The 18887-nt window shown below is 48.6% G+C and overlaps 1 protein-coding gene across 7 annotated transcripts in view; it reads right to left on the bottom strand.

Annotated features, from left to right (window-relative positions):
• The window catches only part of CLUAP1 (clusterin associated protein 1), a 35112-nt gene that overhangs the window by 1458 nt on the left and 14767 nt on the right, over nucleotides 1-18887 (bottom strand). For 4 of the 7 annotated variants that reach the window (XM_047713865.1, XM_047713868.1, XM_047713863.1 and 1 more), the window contains exons 7-13: nucleotides 17147-17280; nucleotides 12464-12605; nucleotides 10153-10225; nucleotides 9211-9288; nucleotides 5102-5209; nucleotides 2791-2846; nucleotides 2481-2537 (exon numbers count right to left, since the gene is read on the bottom strand). In XM_047713865.1, the coding sequence (XP_047569821.1) occupies nucleotides 2481-2537; nucleotides 2791-2846; nucleotides 5102-5209; nucleotides 9211-9288; nucleotides 10153-10225; nucleotides 12464-12605; nucleotides 17147-17280 (648 nt within the window). The remainder of the gene's footprint in view (nucleotides 1-2480; nucleotides 2538-2790; nucleotides 2847-5101; nucleotides 5210-9210; nucleotides 9289-10152; nucleotides 10226-12463; nucleotides 12606-17146; nucleotides 17281-18887) is intronic. The other 3 variants (XM_047713867.1, XM_047713866.1, XM_047713869.1) reach the window with 3 other exon arrangements.

Raw genomic sequence — 18887 nt, 5'->3', positions numbered from 1 at the left:
CAAAACAAAAACCCCAAAGTGTATCCCACCTTCCTCCCCAGCTGCTCTGCCCTGTTCCTTTACCCCCTCAACAATGAAACTCCTCGAAGGAATTCTGAACCCACGACCCTACTGGTTTCCCCTCTCACGACCTCCTCGGCACACCCAGCAGGCCTGCACCTTGCCAATCCACTGAAACACTCAGCAGACTCACATCCAGTGGTGAGTCTCAGGTGTCTCCCGACCTCCAGGCCGCATCGGACGCAGGACCGCCCCTTCCCTGAAAGTGGGTCTGCTGCAGGCGCCCTTCCGTCCGTCCGCCTACCCCACCTCACTCCGGCATCGTCTCGCACACCCTGAGCGTCTCGCACACCAGAGCAAGTAGGTGGTGTTCATTAACAACGAGTCCAGCTGGTTTAGTGAACAAAATAGGTTTCCTTCCTAACCTTCCAACTTCCCTTTTACCTATAGATCTGAGTCTCGCACACTCCCACACCCTCCATCTCCATGACTCTGCGACTCGGCTCAGCTCAGAGCCTTGGGCCCCCCTCTTCTCTTTCTACTCTCTCCCCCACACAATCACATGTACCCTTGTGGCTGGAAGACCACCTGATTATGATGGCTCCCAAATTCAACCAGCCCAGACCTGACCTTGCACACCACACTTGAACTCCAACTGGTTACTCAACCCCAGCACATGGATGGCCGGCAGGCAAGGCGCGTGCAAAATGTCTGAACTCCTGCGCTGCTCTCCAAGCCCCTGCTCAGGCCTGCCCCAGCTCTGGGAAATGCAGACTCTATGCGTACTGTTAGGCCATCGTGACCCATTTCCGTCTCTCTTTCTCACACCACGCCCAATAACAACACTTCAATGTTCTGACCTTGGAAAACATCTAGAGTCCGACCACTTCTTTACACCTCTGCTGCCACTACCTTAGGCTGAGCCGCCGGCACCTGCGGACTACTACAGACGCCTCCCGACGGTGTCTCTTAAATGTTAGCTCTTGGCACCACAGGGCTCATGATTTCCGGCCCCTTCCCACTGCGCTCAGAGAAACTCTGGGTCCTCGTCATGTCCTGCAAAGCTCTGCCTGGCCCCTGCTGCCTCTCGCAGCTCCCGCCCCCAGCCCACTCCACCCCAGCCACGCCACCATCTCTGGTCCCGGGGCCTCGGATGCCCCTCCCTGCACCACATCCTTCCTTCCATTCAGGCCTCTGCCCAAATGTCACCTTACCAGAGAGATATTCCCAGACTTCCCACAAGACAGCAATCTCCTTCAACCCTGTCACTCTGCTCCTGAACTGCTTTGTTTTTCTCCTTGCTACTGTGACCTGACATGCCGGTTGATTCCTGCTGGAATGTAAGCTCCCTGAGGACAGGGACGTGCAGCCCATCACCTCTAACACTTGCATGTAACAGCCACTCCGTACGTATCTGTCAAGTGGAAGAGTGAGCCCGTGAAGGACAAGGCCGCGTGCCTGCGGAGCGTGTGGAGGCAGCGTCTCGGAAACAAACAAGCGACACAAGGCATAGGGGAGACGTCAGCCGTAGCTCGGACTTTCGCTCTGCGAAAGCTACACGTGTGACCAGGCAGATCGGAAGACAGGATGCCAGACGGAGCTGTCCGGACATCCCCAGCACCCAGGCCAGACTTATTTCTACCTCGAATGGCTAAGATGGATGGGCGGAAGCTACATAACCACCCATCCCTGACTGTTAGAAAATGCCCGAGGTGGTTTCTCTGCTTCTCTAAGACTACCTTCTGTGATTTCTAGGCTCGATCTTCTTTGTGCATCTTGGCCAGCAAACCTGAGTGACCTCTCTCTCCCTCTGTGGATTTTGGTCACAAAATATACTGTTGGTACTAAATAAAGGAACCTTTTGTACAAGGAGGTCAGGCTCATGCTCTGTCCCTGTGTAGCCACTACGGCCATGCTCCAGACACATGTGGGAACGACTTGATAAGGAGGTCTGTGGTCTGTCAGCCTAATCACCCTTTGCCTCACAGGCTTACCATAGGCTGCCACAAAGAAGGCAGGCCCAGGGTGATGGATGGGGCAGCCCTGGCAGCAGGGCCCCATTCCAGTGAGTTTCCCCATCAGTATTACCTCAAGTACATGCAAGGCGCCAGCAGCCTGAGGTTGCAGCCTCCTGCCCAGCCTGATGACCTTGTCTCAAAAGAGCCCCCTTTTCCTGTTTCCTCCCCAGAATGGAATTGAAGAGAGGGTTGGTCTTGACCCCGGGCCCTCAGCAGGTTCCCTTCTTTTCCAGGTTACACTTCAAGTACCTAATGGCCTTTCTCATCTCTTGGCTCAGCACTCAACGCCCCTCTCCTGCAAGGAACCTCCAGGCAACTGCACTATTCTCTGCAGGAGAATGCATTCTCTCGCCCAGGAGACAGAGACATCACTTCTGGGGAAGGCTCTCTGCTGGCCCTGAGTCGGCTAACACACACACACACACACACACGCACACACACACAATGAAAAAGAAAACCAACCTGATTCTTGGAGCTGGAAGTCTTGCATTTACCTAAGAGAGCTGGTGCTGCTTCCATCTTTGGAAAGCGAGAATGGAAAGAATAGTGAGAAGGAAAAAAAGGTGGGGGGAGGGCAAGCACATTCATTTGAAAAGAAAAGAGCCATCCACAAGCAGAGAAGAGTGGGGCTCCTCGAACTCCAGCGCACAGCCAGCAGCGGGCCAGGCTGGGAGGCAGCCCCTCGCGCCCAGCCTGTTGGCTCAGCCAGTCTACGAAACCAGCCCGGGAGCGTGAAGAACAGAGCTGCTAAAGGGAGCTGGTCGGGACTCACGTCGTCATCGGAGTCTCCGCCCTGCATTGTGCCCACGATGCGTTTGCCAGGTCTTCCTAAGGAGAACCAAAGCGTGAAGAAATTATGAAAACCTTGTTAAAAAAGGGGGGGGGGGCAAGAAATGGCATTCAAGATTTGTTTCCCTTAGAAAATTGGAAAAAACAAGAATCAACTAAAAAATTTACTTAAGTCTCCTCTAAATGATCAAAACTGCCAAGAAAGAGTAATGGATTTTCCGCATTTCCACTTTGAGAAAAGGAAAAGGGCAATAAAATACAATCACAACTCAAACCAGAACACTAAATATGCATCCTGGACATGTTTTCAGAAAAACCACTAACCCCCACTCTGAGTATCTGCATGGTAGAAGAGATGTGCCATCTGCTGAAAAAAGAAAGGCCGCCTCGCTGCACGGACCAGTGTTACTCGTATCTGAACCTATGTCTGATCTCCGAAGAGGGAAACTTCTAAGGATCGCTATTAATTCATCTTTCAAAACACCCACATTGCCTCAGTGATTCTCCCCTCTCCTCTGGAAGTCACGGTCACCTGGCTGTGACTTCTGCAAACACCCAGGAGCTGTCCTTCACTGGCGGGAGGCGGACAGCCACTCTCACACTCGACCCCTGAGAAAGGAGCACCAGGGACCCAGGTCCACGCTGCAGGGTGAAGGCAGGGAGGGCAGCTCAGAGAGGAGCTCGCTCGGGACAGGCCCGGGGTGACCACCCTTGATCAGATAAAATGCAAACCTTGTGTTGTCTAAAGCCCTTATTTACAGTTCTGAGATTTTCCTTCTGGTGGCTGGGCAGTCAGCAGAATTCAGGAGCACCAGTGCCTCTATCAGGGTTTCCTGAGACGATCACATCCCTTTTCAGAGCCTCAGCAATCACCTGCTGAGTGGGAGTCATGACCCCTAGCCTCTATTTGCATGATGAAGCTGTTAAAACTAAGAGGAAAGGGGCGCCCAGGCGGCTCAGTTGTTGAGCATCTCTTGATTTTTAGCTCAGGTCGTGATCTCAGGGTCATGGGATCAAGCCCTGGGTTGGGCTCCACATTCAGTATGGAGTCTGCTTGAGATCCTCTCTCCCGTTCCCTCTGCCCACGCCCCATCACACCCCTGCTCACTCTCTCTCTAAAATAAATTTTAAAACCTTTAAAAGAAAAAAAAAGACTGGGATGCCTCGGTGGCTCAGTGGGTTAAGCATCTGCCTTCAGCTTGGGTCATGATCCCAGGGTCCTGGGATCAAGTCCTGCATCAGGCTCCTTGCTCAGTGGGGAGCCTGCTTCTCCCTCTACCAGCTGCACCCCCTGCTTATGTGTGCTCTCTCTCTGACAAATAAGTAAAAATAGAAAAAAGAGCAGTTAGCAGCAAAACTTAATATAAAATGAAGATAATTTACCTCAGAAATGTACCACGTATATAAAAATGCAAACTGCTCCAAAAATTAACAGCTGGTAGATAGATGTTTTAAAGACAAATATAAAGCAACTTAGTGGTATCTACCAAAACAAAGATTTATATAACCTTTGACCTAAGAATCCCACGTTTAATGGTACAAACATTGCAGATAAGCAGAAAGATGTATATACAAAGGAAAGAGGAAAAATAAATATTTTTTAAGGATCTTTTAATATGTGAATGCCCAAATAAATTATGGGTATGGTCATGCTACAGAACACTCTGCAGCTGTCAAAAGAATGAAGCAGATTTCTAGTTTGCTGACATGGACGGAGTTCTAATATATTTAATAATTTTTTAAAAATCAAGTTGAGAACAATACACAAAGTCTGGTACCATTTAGGTTAAAAGATGTCTCAGCCGATCTTTGTGTCTGTATACGTGTGGAAAGGCAATTTGGAAAGACCGATCCCCCAGCCACTGACTAGGACCCCTCTAGGGTGGAAAGTGGGACATGAAGAAGACCCCTGGGGAACACCCACATCTGCTCCACAGATTTTTTTTGACTTGAGTGCTTAGCAGTGAAAAAGTAGAAACTAGAAGATTTTTAAAAGGCAGAGATGGTTGTATGAATCCCTTCTCTATGCACTGGTTCTCTGATCACAGGGGACGCCACTGCACTGAGAGCAGTCTGGACCCAAAACGGGTAGAATACAGCTCTGTGCCAGAGGCTGGGGATTGCCGTGGCCTCTGTGAGAAACCTGGGCCACAAAGAACAACCAGCTTTTCTTGGCACCACAGGTAAGAGTATTAGCAGCAAAGGTGAGCAGTTGAAGGGCTTAGTCCGGCTACACAAGAGGCAGCGTTCTGTGCCAGGGCGCTGGGAGGAGGGCGAGGAAAGCAGCGCGGTACCTTGCATGAGCACCTCCATGGCCGTCCGTGGCTTGGACAGTCTCCTCTCCTCCAGTTCACTGTCAGATTCGTCATCTTCCTGGATGTCAATGTCCGAGTCATCATTACCTAGGAGAACACAAGAACACAGAACGAAAGGGGGGCTCCATCATTGCTGCTAGAACAGCTTCTAGCCACAAGGCTCTTGTGCAAAACTGTCTGCAGTTCTCAGCCTTCTTTTAGTGCATTAGAGTTTATGAGACTCTCAGGATTTGCCTGTAGATACTTAGGAGTTAACGCAGACAATGATATACTGGTATATTTGTTTTTGTTTTTTTTTTAAATAACCTTCCAAAGCAAGGCATCAGAATACATCAACTAGAAACACTATGCTGGCGGCTGAAACTAAAAATTGAACAGCCAGCTGTCAAGGTAGCTGGAAGTTCTTGGTTAGTTGAGGGGGGATCATTCTCTGTTCAGTGTTACCCCAACTTGAGCTCTTTGTGGATAACGAAGATGAGGAAGTGGAACCCACTGCAAAGGTGAGTGACTGCGCCAAACAAGCCCGCAGGCAAGACAGAGACCAGGCCAGCAACGTCCAAGCACGCGGCTGGCCCACAAAAGATGGAGACCTAGTGCACGGTGACGGGAGCTGGTACTCAGGACACTGTTTCCAGGAGAGAATTCCATCACGGGCATATATAAAGAGAGATCGTTCTCAGTGCAACAGCCTTATACACTGATTTCTTAAATACTCTCCTGGACTCTGGTGGGATGTTTCCAACAGTGAACCTAGAGAAGGAGCGTTTCCACAGTGGAGAGAAAAAGTTTTCACCGTCCAGCCTGATTCCCTGTGACCAGGGAGACACACTGGTTTTGGAGGATGGAACTGAAGGAGTTTGCAGATGCTATTCTGATCACTGAGTCAGAAGTCAGTGTGGAAGGACAGTAATTGTGTTATCTATGAAAAGGCTTTGCTTAGCCCCTGTGATAGGGGGTAGGGAAATGGCAGCTGCATCCAGCTGGGCACTGAGGGAAAGGGCTCCACTTCCCTCCCCGCAGAGGACGAGCCGTGCTCTCTGCACGGAAAGGCAAACCTGGGAGCCTGGGCAAGCATGAGGACGAGCACCCAGCACGGGCCTCAGCACAACCTAGCTGATCACTACCACCGCATAGAAGCCTACTCAAAGAACATGCTGAAATATTAACACAAATTTATGACTAAAATGAAATTCCTGGGACGCCTGGGTGCCTCAGTGGGTTAAACCTCTGCTTTCGGCTCGGGTCATGATCTCAGGGTCCTGGGATTGAGCCCTGCATCCAACTTTCTGCTCAGCAGAAAGCCTGCTTCCTCCCCTCTCTCTGCCTCCTCGTGTTCTCTTTCTCTGTCAAATAAATAAATAAAATCTTTTTTAAAAAAATGAAGCATGGCGAAGTGCCAGGTGGCTCAGTGGTTAAGTGTCTGTCCTCGGCTTGGGTCACGGTCTTCAGGTCCTGGGATCAAACTCCCCGTCGCTTCTCCCTCTCCCTCTGTCTGCCACTTCCCCTGCTTATGTGCTCTCACTCACTCTCTCTCATATAAAGTCTTTAAAAAATATATAATTAAGCATGGCAGACAAGAATGCCCATAAAATTCAGAGTTGGAATTGTTGGAAAGACTTTTCCAACAGATGGTATTGAACGACTGGACAGCCCCATACCCAACAATGAGGTTGGATCCCTACTTCACACCACATGCAAAAATTAACTCAAAATGGATCAGAAATCTAAATTAAGAGTTGTAACTGTAAAAGTCCTCGAAGAAAACCTAGGGGTAAATCCTGGTAACCTTAAATTAGGCAATGGTTTCTTAGATGTTACGCTAAAAACACAAGTGACAAAAGGACAACTGATGGCGAGGACTTCATTAAAACTTTGGGCAGCAGAAGCCATCACCGGGAAAGTGAAAAGACAGCCCAGAGGATGAGAGAAAATATCTGCAAATCACAAATCACATAAGGATCTAGTATCCAGAATCTATATAAGAACTCTAGCAATTCACTAATAAAAAATAACCCAATTTAAAAATGTCCAAAGGACCTGAATAGACAGAAGTCTCCAAAGAAGATTTATATGAATAGCCAATGAGCAAAGAAAAGATGCTCCATTTCATTAGTTATCAGAGGAATTCACGTCAAAACCACAATGAAGATACACTTCATACCCACTTCAACTACAGGCAGTTTCTTTTTGTCTCCTTTGAGATCAGCACAGTCCAAATGTAATGCCTGCTGGCAGATGTAATTTCAAATCATTTAGTAACAATGTTAAAGTAAAAAGAAAACAGGTAAATTAATTTTAACTTAACCCACTATATCCAAAATATCATTTCAATATACAATGTAAAATATTAATTAATGAGTAACTGTACTTTTCTATCATACTAAGTTTTCAAAACCTGGTGTATATTTTCCACAAACAGAAAAGCTCAGTTTAGACCAGCCACACCTGAAGTGCTCAAGAGTCACACGTGGTTGGGGCGCCTGCGTGGCTCAGTGGGTTAAGCCTCTGCCTTCGGCTCAGGTCATGATCCTAGGGTCCTGGGATCGAGCCCCACATCGGGCTCTCTGCTCAGCAGGGAGCCAGCTTCCCTTTCTCTCTCTGCCTGCCTCTCTGCCTACTTGTGATCTCTCTCTCTCTCTGTCAAATAAATAAATAAAATCTTAAAAAACAAACAAACAAAAAGAATCACGCATGGCTTGCGGCGAGGTACTGGGTGGCACAGTTCCAGCCTACGAGTTTCCCGAGCGCCTCACGCATGTCCGTGTCCCGAGCGCCGGCACAATGCCTGCACGCAGGAGGCAGGCAGTAAAGTAAGTGTTAAATGCAGGAGTATCTGCTCTCCACTAGGACATAAAAACTAAACCACAGCAACGTTACTGAAGTGCGTTCTATAAATTTCTCAGTCATTTAATGAATTTACCACCCGCAGCAAGGTTTAAAAGGATGGTGGGAAGATGAAGGCTGCCTTACTTCTAGCACAGAGCATCTGAACAAAATACTTGACCTTGCTCCTAGGGCATTCTCCTATCTCTAAGCACTCAGACTTTCTCTCTCTTCTTCAAGGCCCTTCTTCCAAACCCACAAAGCCAGTTTGGTGACTTCAACTCCTGCTCAACAGAGAAGACAGGAGCGTCAGATGGGAGCCCTTCAGCACACGATCAGCCTTCCAGCTCGTCTGTCCTGCCTGAGTTCAAGTCCTGCATTCACACATTCAGCAGAGGTCACTGCCTCACTGGGGTCTGCTTCCCACGCTCTTACAGACTCCCAGGACTCTCACCTGGTGCCTCCTTTCTCCCCACATCCACAGACTGAGGCTTTGCTTCAACAGCATCTCCTATTGAGGCCTACAGAGATGCCTACGCAGACCCCTACTTAAAATACAATTCCATCCCACCCTCTCCACCCCCTTCTCTGCTCTACTGTACCCCGCAGGGCATTTTTTACCTTCTGCACACAGCTTGCTCTATGCTCGTCTCCTCACTGGCAAGTACACTGCTTAAAGCAGAGATCCCTGTCTTTTGTCCATTAATGAATCCTTCACGCCCAGAAGAGAGACTCAACAATGCTTCCGGCACTCGATCAGCTGCCTGCAGAGTGGTCTAAACACGATGATCTCTTCCAGCTCCTGGATTTTGCTCACTCTCACCCATAATTCATTTCTGTGTTCTAGTAGGTCTTTCTTTTCAGAGAAGTTGTTCAGAAAGTCTTCCTTTTTATATCCGCCTCCCCAATCCCAATTCTCTGGGCAATGTTCCCACATATACAGCAAAGCAAAGACAGGCAGAACACCATAAGAACTTCTAGCTGAGCAGAACTGAGAACAGTCCTTCACATTTTCCTACCTTCTTCGCCCATCCCAAGCTAATTAAGTGCTATCCTTCATTCAGTTGCTTTAAGCTGGCAATTATTTTTCCCAAAAAAGCTAAATCAGAGATGCTCCTATGAATGCTTGTCCTTCAAGAGATCCCAAACCTACGGATCACAAAATTAAGTCTGAGTTCAGAAGAATAAAGCAAGATCAGTAAGAAAGGCCTCACGTGCTGGCCTGGGAACAGAGGAAGGTGCAGCCAACCCATCAGGGCTCTTACCTGTGCTGGGCCTCTCAGGAGGGGATAAACTCCATGCAGGCTTATCACTTAGGGCCGCTTCAGGCTCTCCTGGCTGACCTGGAACCATAAAGGTGAGGGGCTGCTTTGGCTAGAGAGGCCCTTGGAATTCCCTACACTTGCCCCTACAGGATTTTCCAGCAGTCCCTATTCTCCCTCCAGAGTTTCCTGAGATTTAGGAGAGAGAGGCATATAACAAGTACGAAAGGAGAGAGATACAGAGAGAGAGAGCGAGCTCACGTACAAGCCTGAAGCCCCAGGTATGGCATCCTCAAGCACAGGAGAATAAAATATTTCATCTTAAAAAAGAGAGCAGCAAGAGAAGGAGGCAGTCTGAGACACGCAGCATGAAGACCGCGTGCTGCCGCTGGTGCTGAGGCTGACCTGACATCTCGGTCAAGTTCACGGATGAAGCACGCTAACCAGTCGTGGAGAACAGTCTTCCCCAGCATCGAGCTCCTATATATAGGTAACCCCATTTCCCTACAGACGACAGCCTTGCTGATCATCTTGGGTCACTGGGTGCCTAGGACAGTATGTAGGTAGGGGACTCACTCTAGGCAACTGAGCCCTTTGCATGCATGGCATCATGACACTTGCTTTCCATCAGTCTGCCCGAAAACAAGGCACCCTACAGACCTCCGAGACCTGGTTCTCTTTCCTAGTTACGTATTATCTGCAATTCAAACCAACAGTAGCCTTCAAACAGGAAAACGGTATTTTAGATGACAAGAAAACCAAAGTGCTTTAAATGTTATGTAACTTGAACCAGCCCCTTAAGCTCTGGAGTGAATTAAAACGGTACCTGATACAAAACTTGTGAGAAAACTGCCTTTTGAAAAGAAATAAAATACACACAGAGGTTTTCCGAGGTCCCCCCGCGCTCGCCCGGGGAGACCGCGCTGACCGGGAGCCTGGGCTTACTTCCGCTGCGGAGCAGACGCTTCTCCTCCTCCTTCAGCTTGTTCTGCATCAGGCGCAGAGTGTTCTCAGCTTCCTATGGAACAGCAAACACAAGACTCAGAAGACAGGACCCTTTTTGGGGCCGTTTTATTATTCTTTAGCATCTGGGTACATAGAGCTAAGTCCGGGCTACAGAACCCGCGGAGATCTAAACGATGGGAAGAGAACAACACCACCTGAGCACCGGCTCAGGCCGGGCCACTCGCCCCACTCTCCGCCAGCAGCAGCCCAGAGAATGGGAGGCAGCCAGAGGGGGTGACTGGCCCTCCCAGCCCTGCATAGAACGCAGTGACATGGCAAGAGGCCATCACATGTGACCATGGGTGCCACCGTGGGATGTGGACACAGGAAGACGCATCAACTATGGGACAGTATGGGCCTCCTGCTCCTAAAGACTAAAGTTCTGCACGACTCCAGCCCCAAAAGAGGCGAAATGGTGAGAATGATTAGGATGAAAAGAGAAAGAAAGAAATACTCGTCTAACTCCTAGGGGGACAAAAGCTAATGCTTCAGCTGGGCTGCCCAATCTGGCCCTGATCACCGTCAAAAGAAAGAACGGGAGAGGAGACTGGCTTTTAAAACTCTGTTGTTCTAAACATTAAAAAGAGAGCACTGTTTTGTGCACGAGCTAGCGCGAGGGGCTGGCGCTGTAAGCACGGAGCGGAGCTGCGAGCACCGCAGAAGCGCCAAGCGGCTGCCAAAGGATGGAGGCACGCGCGGTCCGAGGCGCGCTGCCCGCTCCCGGCACGCTCTCTGCCCGCTCAGCAGCCCCACACGACAGCGCGGAAGGATCACTTTACCGTCACTGGCCCAGACACCCAACTTTTAAAATGTCCTGAACTCCAGGCTCTTGCCACTGCTCTCCAAATGTGCCTGTCCCGGACCCGTGGCTCCCAGCCTGCCCTTACCCTAGAGCAACGGTGGCAGCGGGCTCCTCGTTGAGGGAAAGGTGCCCGCAGGAGGGCGGCACCTACCTCCAGCCAGGCCTCCTGTGCCTCCAGGGCAGGTTCGCCTGTTCCAAATACCCAGGTTTGTAGGAAGGCGAGGGTAACCTTTATACTGAAAGCTGTCAAGGACAGTGTGAGAAAGGGAGACTGTAGACCGATTTCATCATGAACACAGATTCCAAGTGACCACTCCTGGGGTAAGTAGAAATAACCCCAAGGCATAAGGACAATTAAAAAACTGATAGTAATGGGATGCCTGGGTGGCTCAGCTGGTTGGACCGCTGCCTTCGGCTCAGGTCATGATCCCAGAATCCTGGGATCGAGTCCCCCCTCGGGCTTCTTGCTCAGCAGGGAGCCTGCTTCTCTCTCTGCCTCTGCCTGCTGCTCTGCCTGCTTGTGCTCTCCCTCTCTCTCTCTCTCTCTGAGAAATAAATGAATAAATAAAATCTTTAAAAAAAAAAAAAAACAACCTGATAGTAACTTGGTCCAATTTCCTTTGCTCTGAATTCTGTATTTATCAGCTCATGGGACCTGAAATACTCTTTCCTAAATGGCCTTGAACACTGGGATGAGAGGAGCCTGTAAAATCTCTGGTTCTGGGTCATACACATTTCCCACAATAATCAATAAACTGCATTTCCTCTTTATTTTCCTCTTCATCTCTGATACACAGGTTTGGATGATTCAATTAACCAGGAGAAATCTTTCAGTGAACTGACCAAGCAAGTTTTTAGATCTTTACCCAAGACCAGTTACCTAGTCTGTGGAACTCAGTACAAACTAAAATGCATTTTAAAAATTATGAAGAATTTCGGGGCGCCTGGATGGCTCAGTTGGTTAAGCATCTGCGTTCGGCTCAGGTCATGGTCCCAACAGGGTCCCAGGATCGAGTCCTGGCATCGGGCTCCCAGCTCCATGGGGAGTCTGCTTCTCCCTATTACCTTCTCCCCCTCGTGTTCTATCTCTCTCTCAAATAAATAAATAAAATCTTAAAAAACAAACTGTGAGGAATTTCAAGTCAGTGACAGCACAGCACTGAAGCAAGCACAGGCTCTTCTAAGCTGAGTCTGTGCAACGACACAGGTCACACGTGGGTCCTGTGTGCGGTCTAACTGACCAAATCCATCAGAGAGCCGACAACCCTCGAGTCCAGGCTACACTAAAAGCAACACAACGAATTACATGAGCAATCCTCAAACTTGATCGCGGTGAAAAAACACTCACAGATTTATTTTTTCCACAATGCTATTTGCAAACGGACACGTCAGCAAGTACATACTAACCCAGCCGAATGGTCTAGGTGGACCTACAGGCCAAGCACTTGCCTCAAACCTCTCTTGCTCCATCCTGTGATGGTCTTCAAGCTGCTGTTCCAGATAAGCCAGATTTCGAAATTTCTCTAGGTAAATGTCGTACTGCTTTTGCAACTCCTCCTCGATCTTCTCATATTCATCCATAAACGCTGGCCTGGAACAACCGAATGAAATAAAAAGTGAAAGATTAATGAACAGACAGAACTTTGAAACTATACTGTGAGTTCTGGGTCCCACCATGGTTTGCTGTGGAAAGCCTGTAGCTGGAGATGGTTCTTCCACTTGTAGCTGCTTCAAGTTAATTTTCCACGGCACCTGGGTGGCTCAGATGGTTAAGCACCTGTCCTTCGGCCCAGGTCATGATCTCAGGGTCCTGGGATCGAGCTCTGTATCAGGCTCCCTACTCAGGGGGAAGCTTGCTTCCTCCTCTCTCTCTCTGCCTGCCTCTGCCTACTTGTAATCTCTCTCTGTCAAATAAATAAATAAAATCTTAATAAATAAAGTTAATTTTCCTTTTCTCCGCCCTCCCCCTCCAAAATGAACATACTTATTATTATTATTATTTTTTTTAATCAAAAGCTCAGGGTCCCTGGGTGGCTCAGTGGGTTAAAACCTCTGCCTTCAGCTCAGGTCATGATCCCAGGGTCCTGGGATCGAGCCCCGCATCGGGCTCTCTGCTCAGCAGGGAGCCTGCTTCCCCCTCTTTCTCTGCCTGCTGCTCTGCCTACTTGTGATGTCTCTCTCTCTCTGTCAAATAAATAAAATCTTTAAAAACAAATAAATAAACAAATAAATCAGAAGCTCTTAGGGGTACCTGGGTGGCTCAGTTGTCTGCCTTTGGATAGGGTCATGATCCCAGGGTCCTGGGATCGAGTCCCATGTTGGGCTCCCTGCTCAGTGGGAAGCCTGCTTCTCCCTCTCCCTCTCTCTGCTGGTCCCCCTGCTTGTGCATGCTCTCTCTCTCAAACAAAAACAAAAACAAAAACAAAAAAACCCCACCCCAAAACAATCAAAAGCTCTTTGTAAATATTTGAAATAATCCTGAAAGTATGAAGGCTAAAGTAAAAATTACTCATAATCCGGGTCGCCTGGGTGGCTCAGTTGGTTAAGCAACTGCCTTTGGGAGAGGTCATAATCCCATGGGATCAAGTCCCATGTCAGGCTCCCTATGACCCTCTGCCCTCTCATGTTCTCTCTCTCTCAAATAAATAAATAAAATCTTTAAAAAAAATTACTCATAATCCTATCACCATATGTAAGCACTTAATAATTGATAAGCATTCTTCCAGACTTTCCTATGCAATGGATACATACATGGCACATACTTTTAAGCATCATTAAGTTTATTATCTTCAATGAAGCTTTGCAGTCTTTTCTCTTACTCAACATGCCTTGGATTTTAATAGACTTAAAAAGTTATCTTGTGGAGCACCTGGGTGGCTCAGTGGGTTAAGCCTCTGCCTTCGGCTCAGGTCGTGATCTAGGGTCCTGGGATCGAGCCCTGCATCCGGCTCTCTGCTTGGCGGGGAGCCTGCTTCCTCCTCTCTCTCTGCCTGCCTCTCTGCCTACTTGTGATCTCTGTCAAGTAAATAAATAAAATCTTTAAAAAAAAAAAAAAAAAAAAAAAAGAGGGCGCCTGGGTGGCTCAGTGGGTTAAGCCGCTGCCTTCGGCTCGGGTCATGATCTCAGAGTCCTGGGATCGAGTCCCGCATCGGGCTCTCTGCTCAGCGGGGAGCCTGCTTCCTCCTCTCTCTCTGCCTGCCTCTCTGCCTGCTTGTGATCTCTCTCTGTCAAATAAATAAAAAAAATCTTTAAAAAAAAAAAAAAAAAAAAAAAAAAGAAAGAAAGAACACCTTTAAAAAAAAAAGTTACCTTTTATCACATACACCTCACAAAATCAAGAAGTACACACATTATCTTACTTAAGCGTAATACTCGCTGTCTGCATGCTCCAAAATGTATCCAGCCACCAAAAAAGGGAAACGCAGGTTGCAACAAATTAAAGCTAAATTTTTTTTTTTAAAGATTTTATTTATTGGGGCGCCTGGGTGGCTCAGTGATTTAGGCTTCTGCCTTTGGCTCGGGTCATGATCCCGGGGTCCTGGAATTGGGCCCCACATCGGGCTCTCTGCTTGGCGGGGAGCCTGCTTCCTCCTCTCTCTCTGCCTGCCTCTCTGCCTACTTGTGACCTCTCTCTGTCAAATAAATAAAATCTTTAAAAAAAAAAAAAGATTTTATTTATTTGACAGATACAGATCACAAGTAGGCAGAGAGGCAGGCGGGGGGCGAGGGGAAGCAGGCTCCCCGCCGAGCAGAAGAGCCCGACGTGGGACTCGATCCCAGGACCCTGGGATCATGACCTGAGCCAAAGGCAGAGGCTTTAACCCTCTGAGCCACCCAGGCGCCCTAAAGCTAAATTTTTAAAAAAGACTTTATAATTTTTTTTCTTGAGAGAGAGAGATCGCACACAGGGAGGGGCAGAAGGAGAGGGAGGGAGAGGACCCTCAAGCAGACTCACGCTGAGTGGGGGCCCGACATGGGGCTGCACCACGACCTGAGCTGAAACCAAGAGTCCAACGCTTAACTGACTGCACCGCCAGGCGTCCCCAAAGCTGAGGTTTAACAATATAAAATCGAAAACCAAAACCATAACACAAAAACCTGTTTCAACTGGTTTGCTAAATCTATTCTTTTCTCGGGCGCCTGGGTGGCTCAGTGGGTTAAGCCACTGCCTTCGGCTCGGGTCATGATCTCGGGGTCCTGGGATCGAGTTCCGTGTCAGGCTCTCTGCTCAGCAGGGAGCCTGCTTCCCTCTCTCTCTCTCTCTCTGCCTGCCTCTCTGTCTACTTGTGATCTCTCTCTGTCAAATAAATAAATAAAATCTTTAAAAAAAATAAAAAATAAATCTATTCTTTTCTCTTATTTTTTATCTTAAAGGGAAAACTCTTTTTTTTTAAGATTTTATTCATTTATTTGACAGATAGAAATTACATGTAGGCAGAGAGGCAGGCAGAGAGAGAGAAAGGAGGAAGCAGGCTCCCTGCTGAGCAGAGAGCACGATGAGGGGCTCAATTCCAGGACTCTGGGATCATGACCGAGGCCAAAGGCAGAAACTTTAAGCCACTAAGCCACCCAGGCGCCCTGGGAAAACTCTCTTCTTTTACCAATATAAACAGGGGCACCTGGGTGGCTCAGTTGGTTAAGTGTCTGCTTTCCATTCGGGTCATGATCCCAGGGGCCTGGGATTGAGTCCTCCATCTGGCTCCGTGCTCAGCTGGGAGCTTGCTTCCCCCTTTCCCTCTGTGCTGCCCCCCGTGGTTTCTGTGCTCTAATAAATAAATAAAATCTTTTAAAATATAAATAAGGGGCGCCTGGGTGGCTCAGTCAGTTAAGCAGCTGCCTTTGGCTCAGGTCATGATGCCAGGGTCCTGGGATCAAGTTCCGCACTGGGCTCCCTGCTCAGCAGACAGACTGCTTCTCCCTCTCCCTCAGTCTGCTGCTCTGCCTACTTGTGCTTTCTAGCTCTCTGTCAAATAAATAAATAAAATGTTTTTAAAAAATTAATAAAAATACAAACAGATACACTAAAAAATAATAAATAATCTTTGGAACTAGAGCAAAATACAGAAACTTTTCTATTGAAAGGCCATGAGGCTTAACAAAAATGAATTTATGCCCGAGAGGCAGAATTTTTTAAAAAATATTTTATTTATTTATTTGACACAGAGAGAGAGATCATAAGTAGGCACAGAGGCAGGCAGAGAGAGAGGGGGAAGCAGGCTCCCCGCCGAGCAGAGAGCCCCATGTGGGGCTCGATCTCAGAACCCTGAGATCACAACCTGGGCCAAAGGCAGAGGCTTAACCCACTGAGCCACCCAGGCGCCCCGAGACAGAATTTTTTAATGAGACACACGTATCAGGTGGCCCAGACTACAAAGGTGGAAGGGGCATGGGCTTGCCTGTGGCTCCGCTCCCTGGGTTACTCATGTCCGCAGGGGCTATCTTCCCACAGATGTCAGGATTAGTGGCAGGGTGTGGGCCAGTCACCAGTATCTCCAAAAAGCATGACATTCAGACAGATGCAGCAGCTACACAGATGGAGGGAAGAGAGAAAAATAAAGGCAGAATGAAAAAGCAGAGTAGTGATGCAGGAGAAAGACTGACAAGAGACGGAGCAAGAGAAGGAAGGTGCAAAATGAGCGAGAGAAAGGCTCTAAGAAAATGCGAGGAACCCACTTGAAAGGCTCCGAAGACCTGGACGGTACCATTCACAGTCCCTGGAAAAAGGTCCTTTCAGAGGGGGAAAGTCAAAAGAAAGATGAACTGGTGAAGAATTACAAAGGTCTAAAATCTGCTCAAACTAAGAAATGGTAAGCGTGCTTCTGCTTAAACCTCGTTCATGGCAAGGCACAGATCTTAGGAGACGAGCCTTGGGTAACTCTCACCCTCTGGGTTCACTTACTCTGCCCTGCATTCCAAGAAACCATAGAACCCTGAATGGAGCCGTTTCCCAGGCATACTGAGAACAGTAAAGACAACGAGTCTGGCAGGGCACATGTTAGGACACGTGTGGCCCCCACACCCTCAGTCCAGATGGCCCCACACCCGAGGGGCTACCACCACTGACCACTTGTCCTCACGCTGCTAGAACGTGCAAGACAACTTTCCACCCACTCTTCAGGGATTTGGATCTACCTGACACTCTGCAGAGTCTGAAGCCGCTTCCGATTTCGTTCCAGTTCTAACTTCCTCTTCTCGATCTTGGCTTCTAGGTTAGCTTCGTCAGAGGCCACGTTGTTGAGCAGATCTTTAGTCTTCTGCACCTGGGCCTGCGTCGAATAGGAAATGAATGAGACCAAGGCCCAGGAAGCAATTCCCACGTGGCTCCCAGAAGAGAGGAATTCCATAGCTCCTCAGGCACAGCGACATCACGCTGCATAAAAGCAAAAGTAAACACACAGAGCACACTCCCCTCCCCCAAGCCATCACTCGGTTAGCAGTTTCCAGACAGGAGGTCACACAGGCCCAGAAAAAATGATCATCCTTTCCCCTGAGAAGAGGGTGTTTGTAGCCATGCAAACAAGGGAGGATGGAAGGAACAGTGTCCAGAGCAGAGGGAGCAGGCCCAGACGTCATGCGCGGTCATTGGCTCACACTGCTGCCGTACCACTCTGGCTTGTCAGTCTGCCTTTATCCTCACTGTTCCGCTCACTCCCCTAGTTACAAACATCTGCATCCCAGGATATATGCACCAGGGGACAAAAAGAAACATCAGGTGGTCCCAGCCGTTGTCCACTGCCTGCTGGGACTGAGAGAGAAAGTTTCCCCTCCCTCCGGCTGGCAAGTACACCTCAACTACTGACTAAAACAGGGAAACTACTTCTGAAATCAGCGAGAAAGCGGCTCCCTCAGTGGACCGAGCCTTTGGGAGGGAGCCTGGGCAGCTGGGCAGAGAAACAAAGTGAAGGGGAAGAGAAATCACGGACAAAACCCACAGGCCTCTCTGCTCTATCACAAGACCAAGTTCATCTGACAAGCAGAGGTCAGAATGAATGCACGGTCTTCACACCTGTGTCGCCTGGGAAGCTGGCCGGGCAGGCCTACGGCTCAGTTGCAATCTGTCGCATTAGGAACCACATCTGGAACCAGCCAGCTGAGTGTGCCACTGCCTTCTGGGTTCTGATGTGCCAACTCGGCCTTAAGTTCCTGATGCCCCACATGGGGTTCTCCCCCCAGGACTTCAGCACAATGTGTCGCACCCCGCAAACACTGAGTGACTGTTTACCTGCAGGTGTCTGAGACACTCTAGGGTCCATGAAGAACTCCTCGAAGGAGCCCAGACACTCTCTGTGACTGTCAAAGACAGTGTATATCTGGGAGCAACCACTTTTATTCTTTATTTATGGCTGAACTTTTTTCAACTAAGTACACTAATCATTTCATGAAAATAATCATATCACTCTCCATTGGAAAAACCCGCAAGAGGTATGAGCTCACTCTCACAGGAAGACAAGGCAAGTTTCTGAACAGCGCACACTGATGGTGACTCTTCTCTGAATCAGTCAGACTACACCTAGTGAATGTATCTGACTTCAAAAAAAGCAGTTTTTTAAAGGTCTGTGCTCCTCAAACATGAAATACCAGCGGGGCACCGGGGTGGCTCAGTTGGTTAAGTGTCTGACCCCAGTTCTGGCTCAGGTCATGATCTCGGGGTCATGGGAACTAGCCCTGCGCTGGGCTCTGCACTCAGCTGGGAGGCTGCTTGACATTATCTCTCCCTCTGACTCTCGCCAGCGCAGGCATGCACCCAGACACTCTAATAATCTTTTTTAAAAAACTGTGAAAAAAAAGTATCCGTGTGATAAACACAATTTCCCCTAGCTTTCTGAAACAAATGGCCTACAGATCATAACCCCAGTATTCATGCTATTGCTTT

This window comes from Lutra lutra, chromosome 18 (genome assembly GCF_902655055.1).
Source record: "Lutra lutra chromosome 18, mLutLut1.2, whole genome shotgun sequence".
Lineage (NCBI taxonomy): Eukaryota > Metazoa > Chordata > Mammalia > Carnivora > Mustelidae > Lutra > Lutra lutra.
Note: the sequence above shows the minus strand (reverse complement) of the source record. Positions and strands in the feature narration are given on the sequence as shown.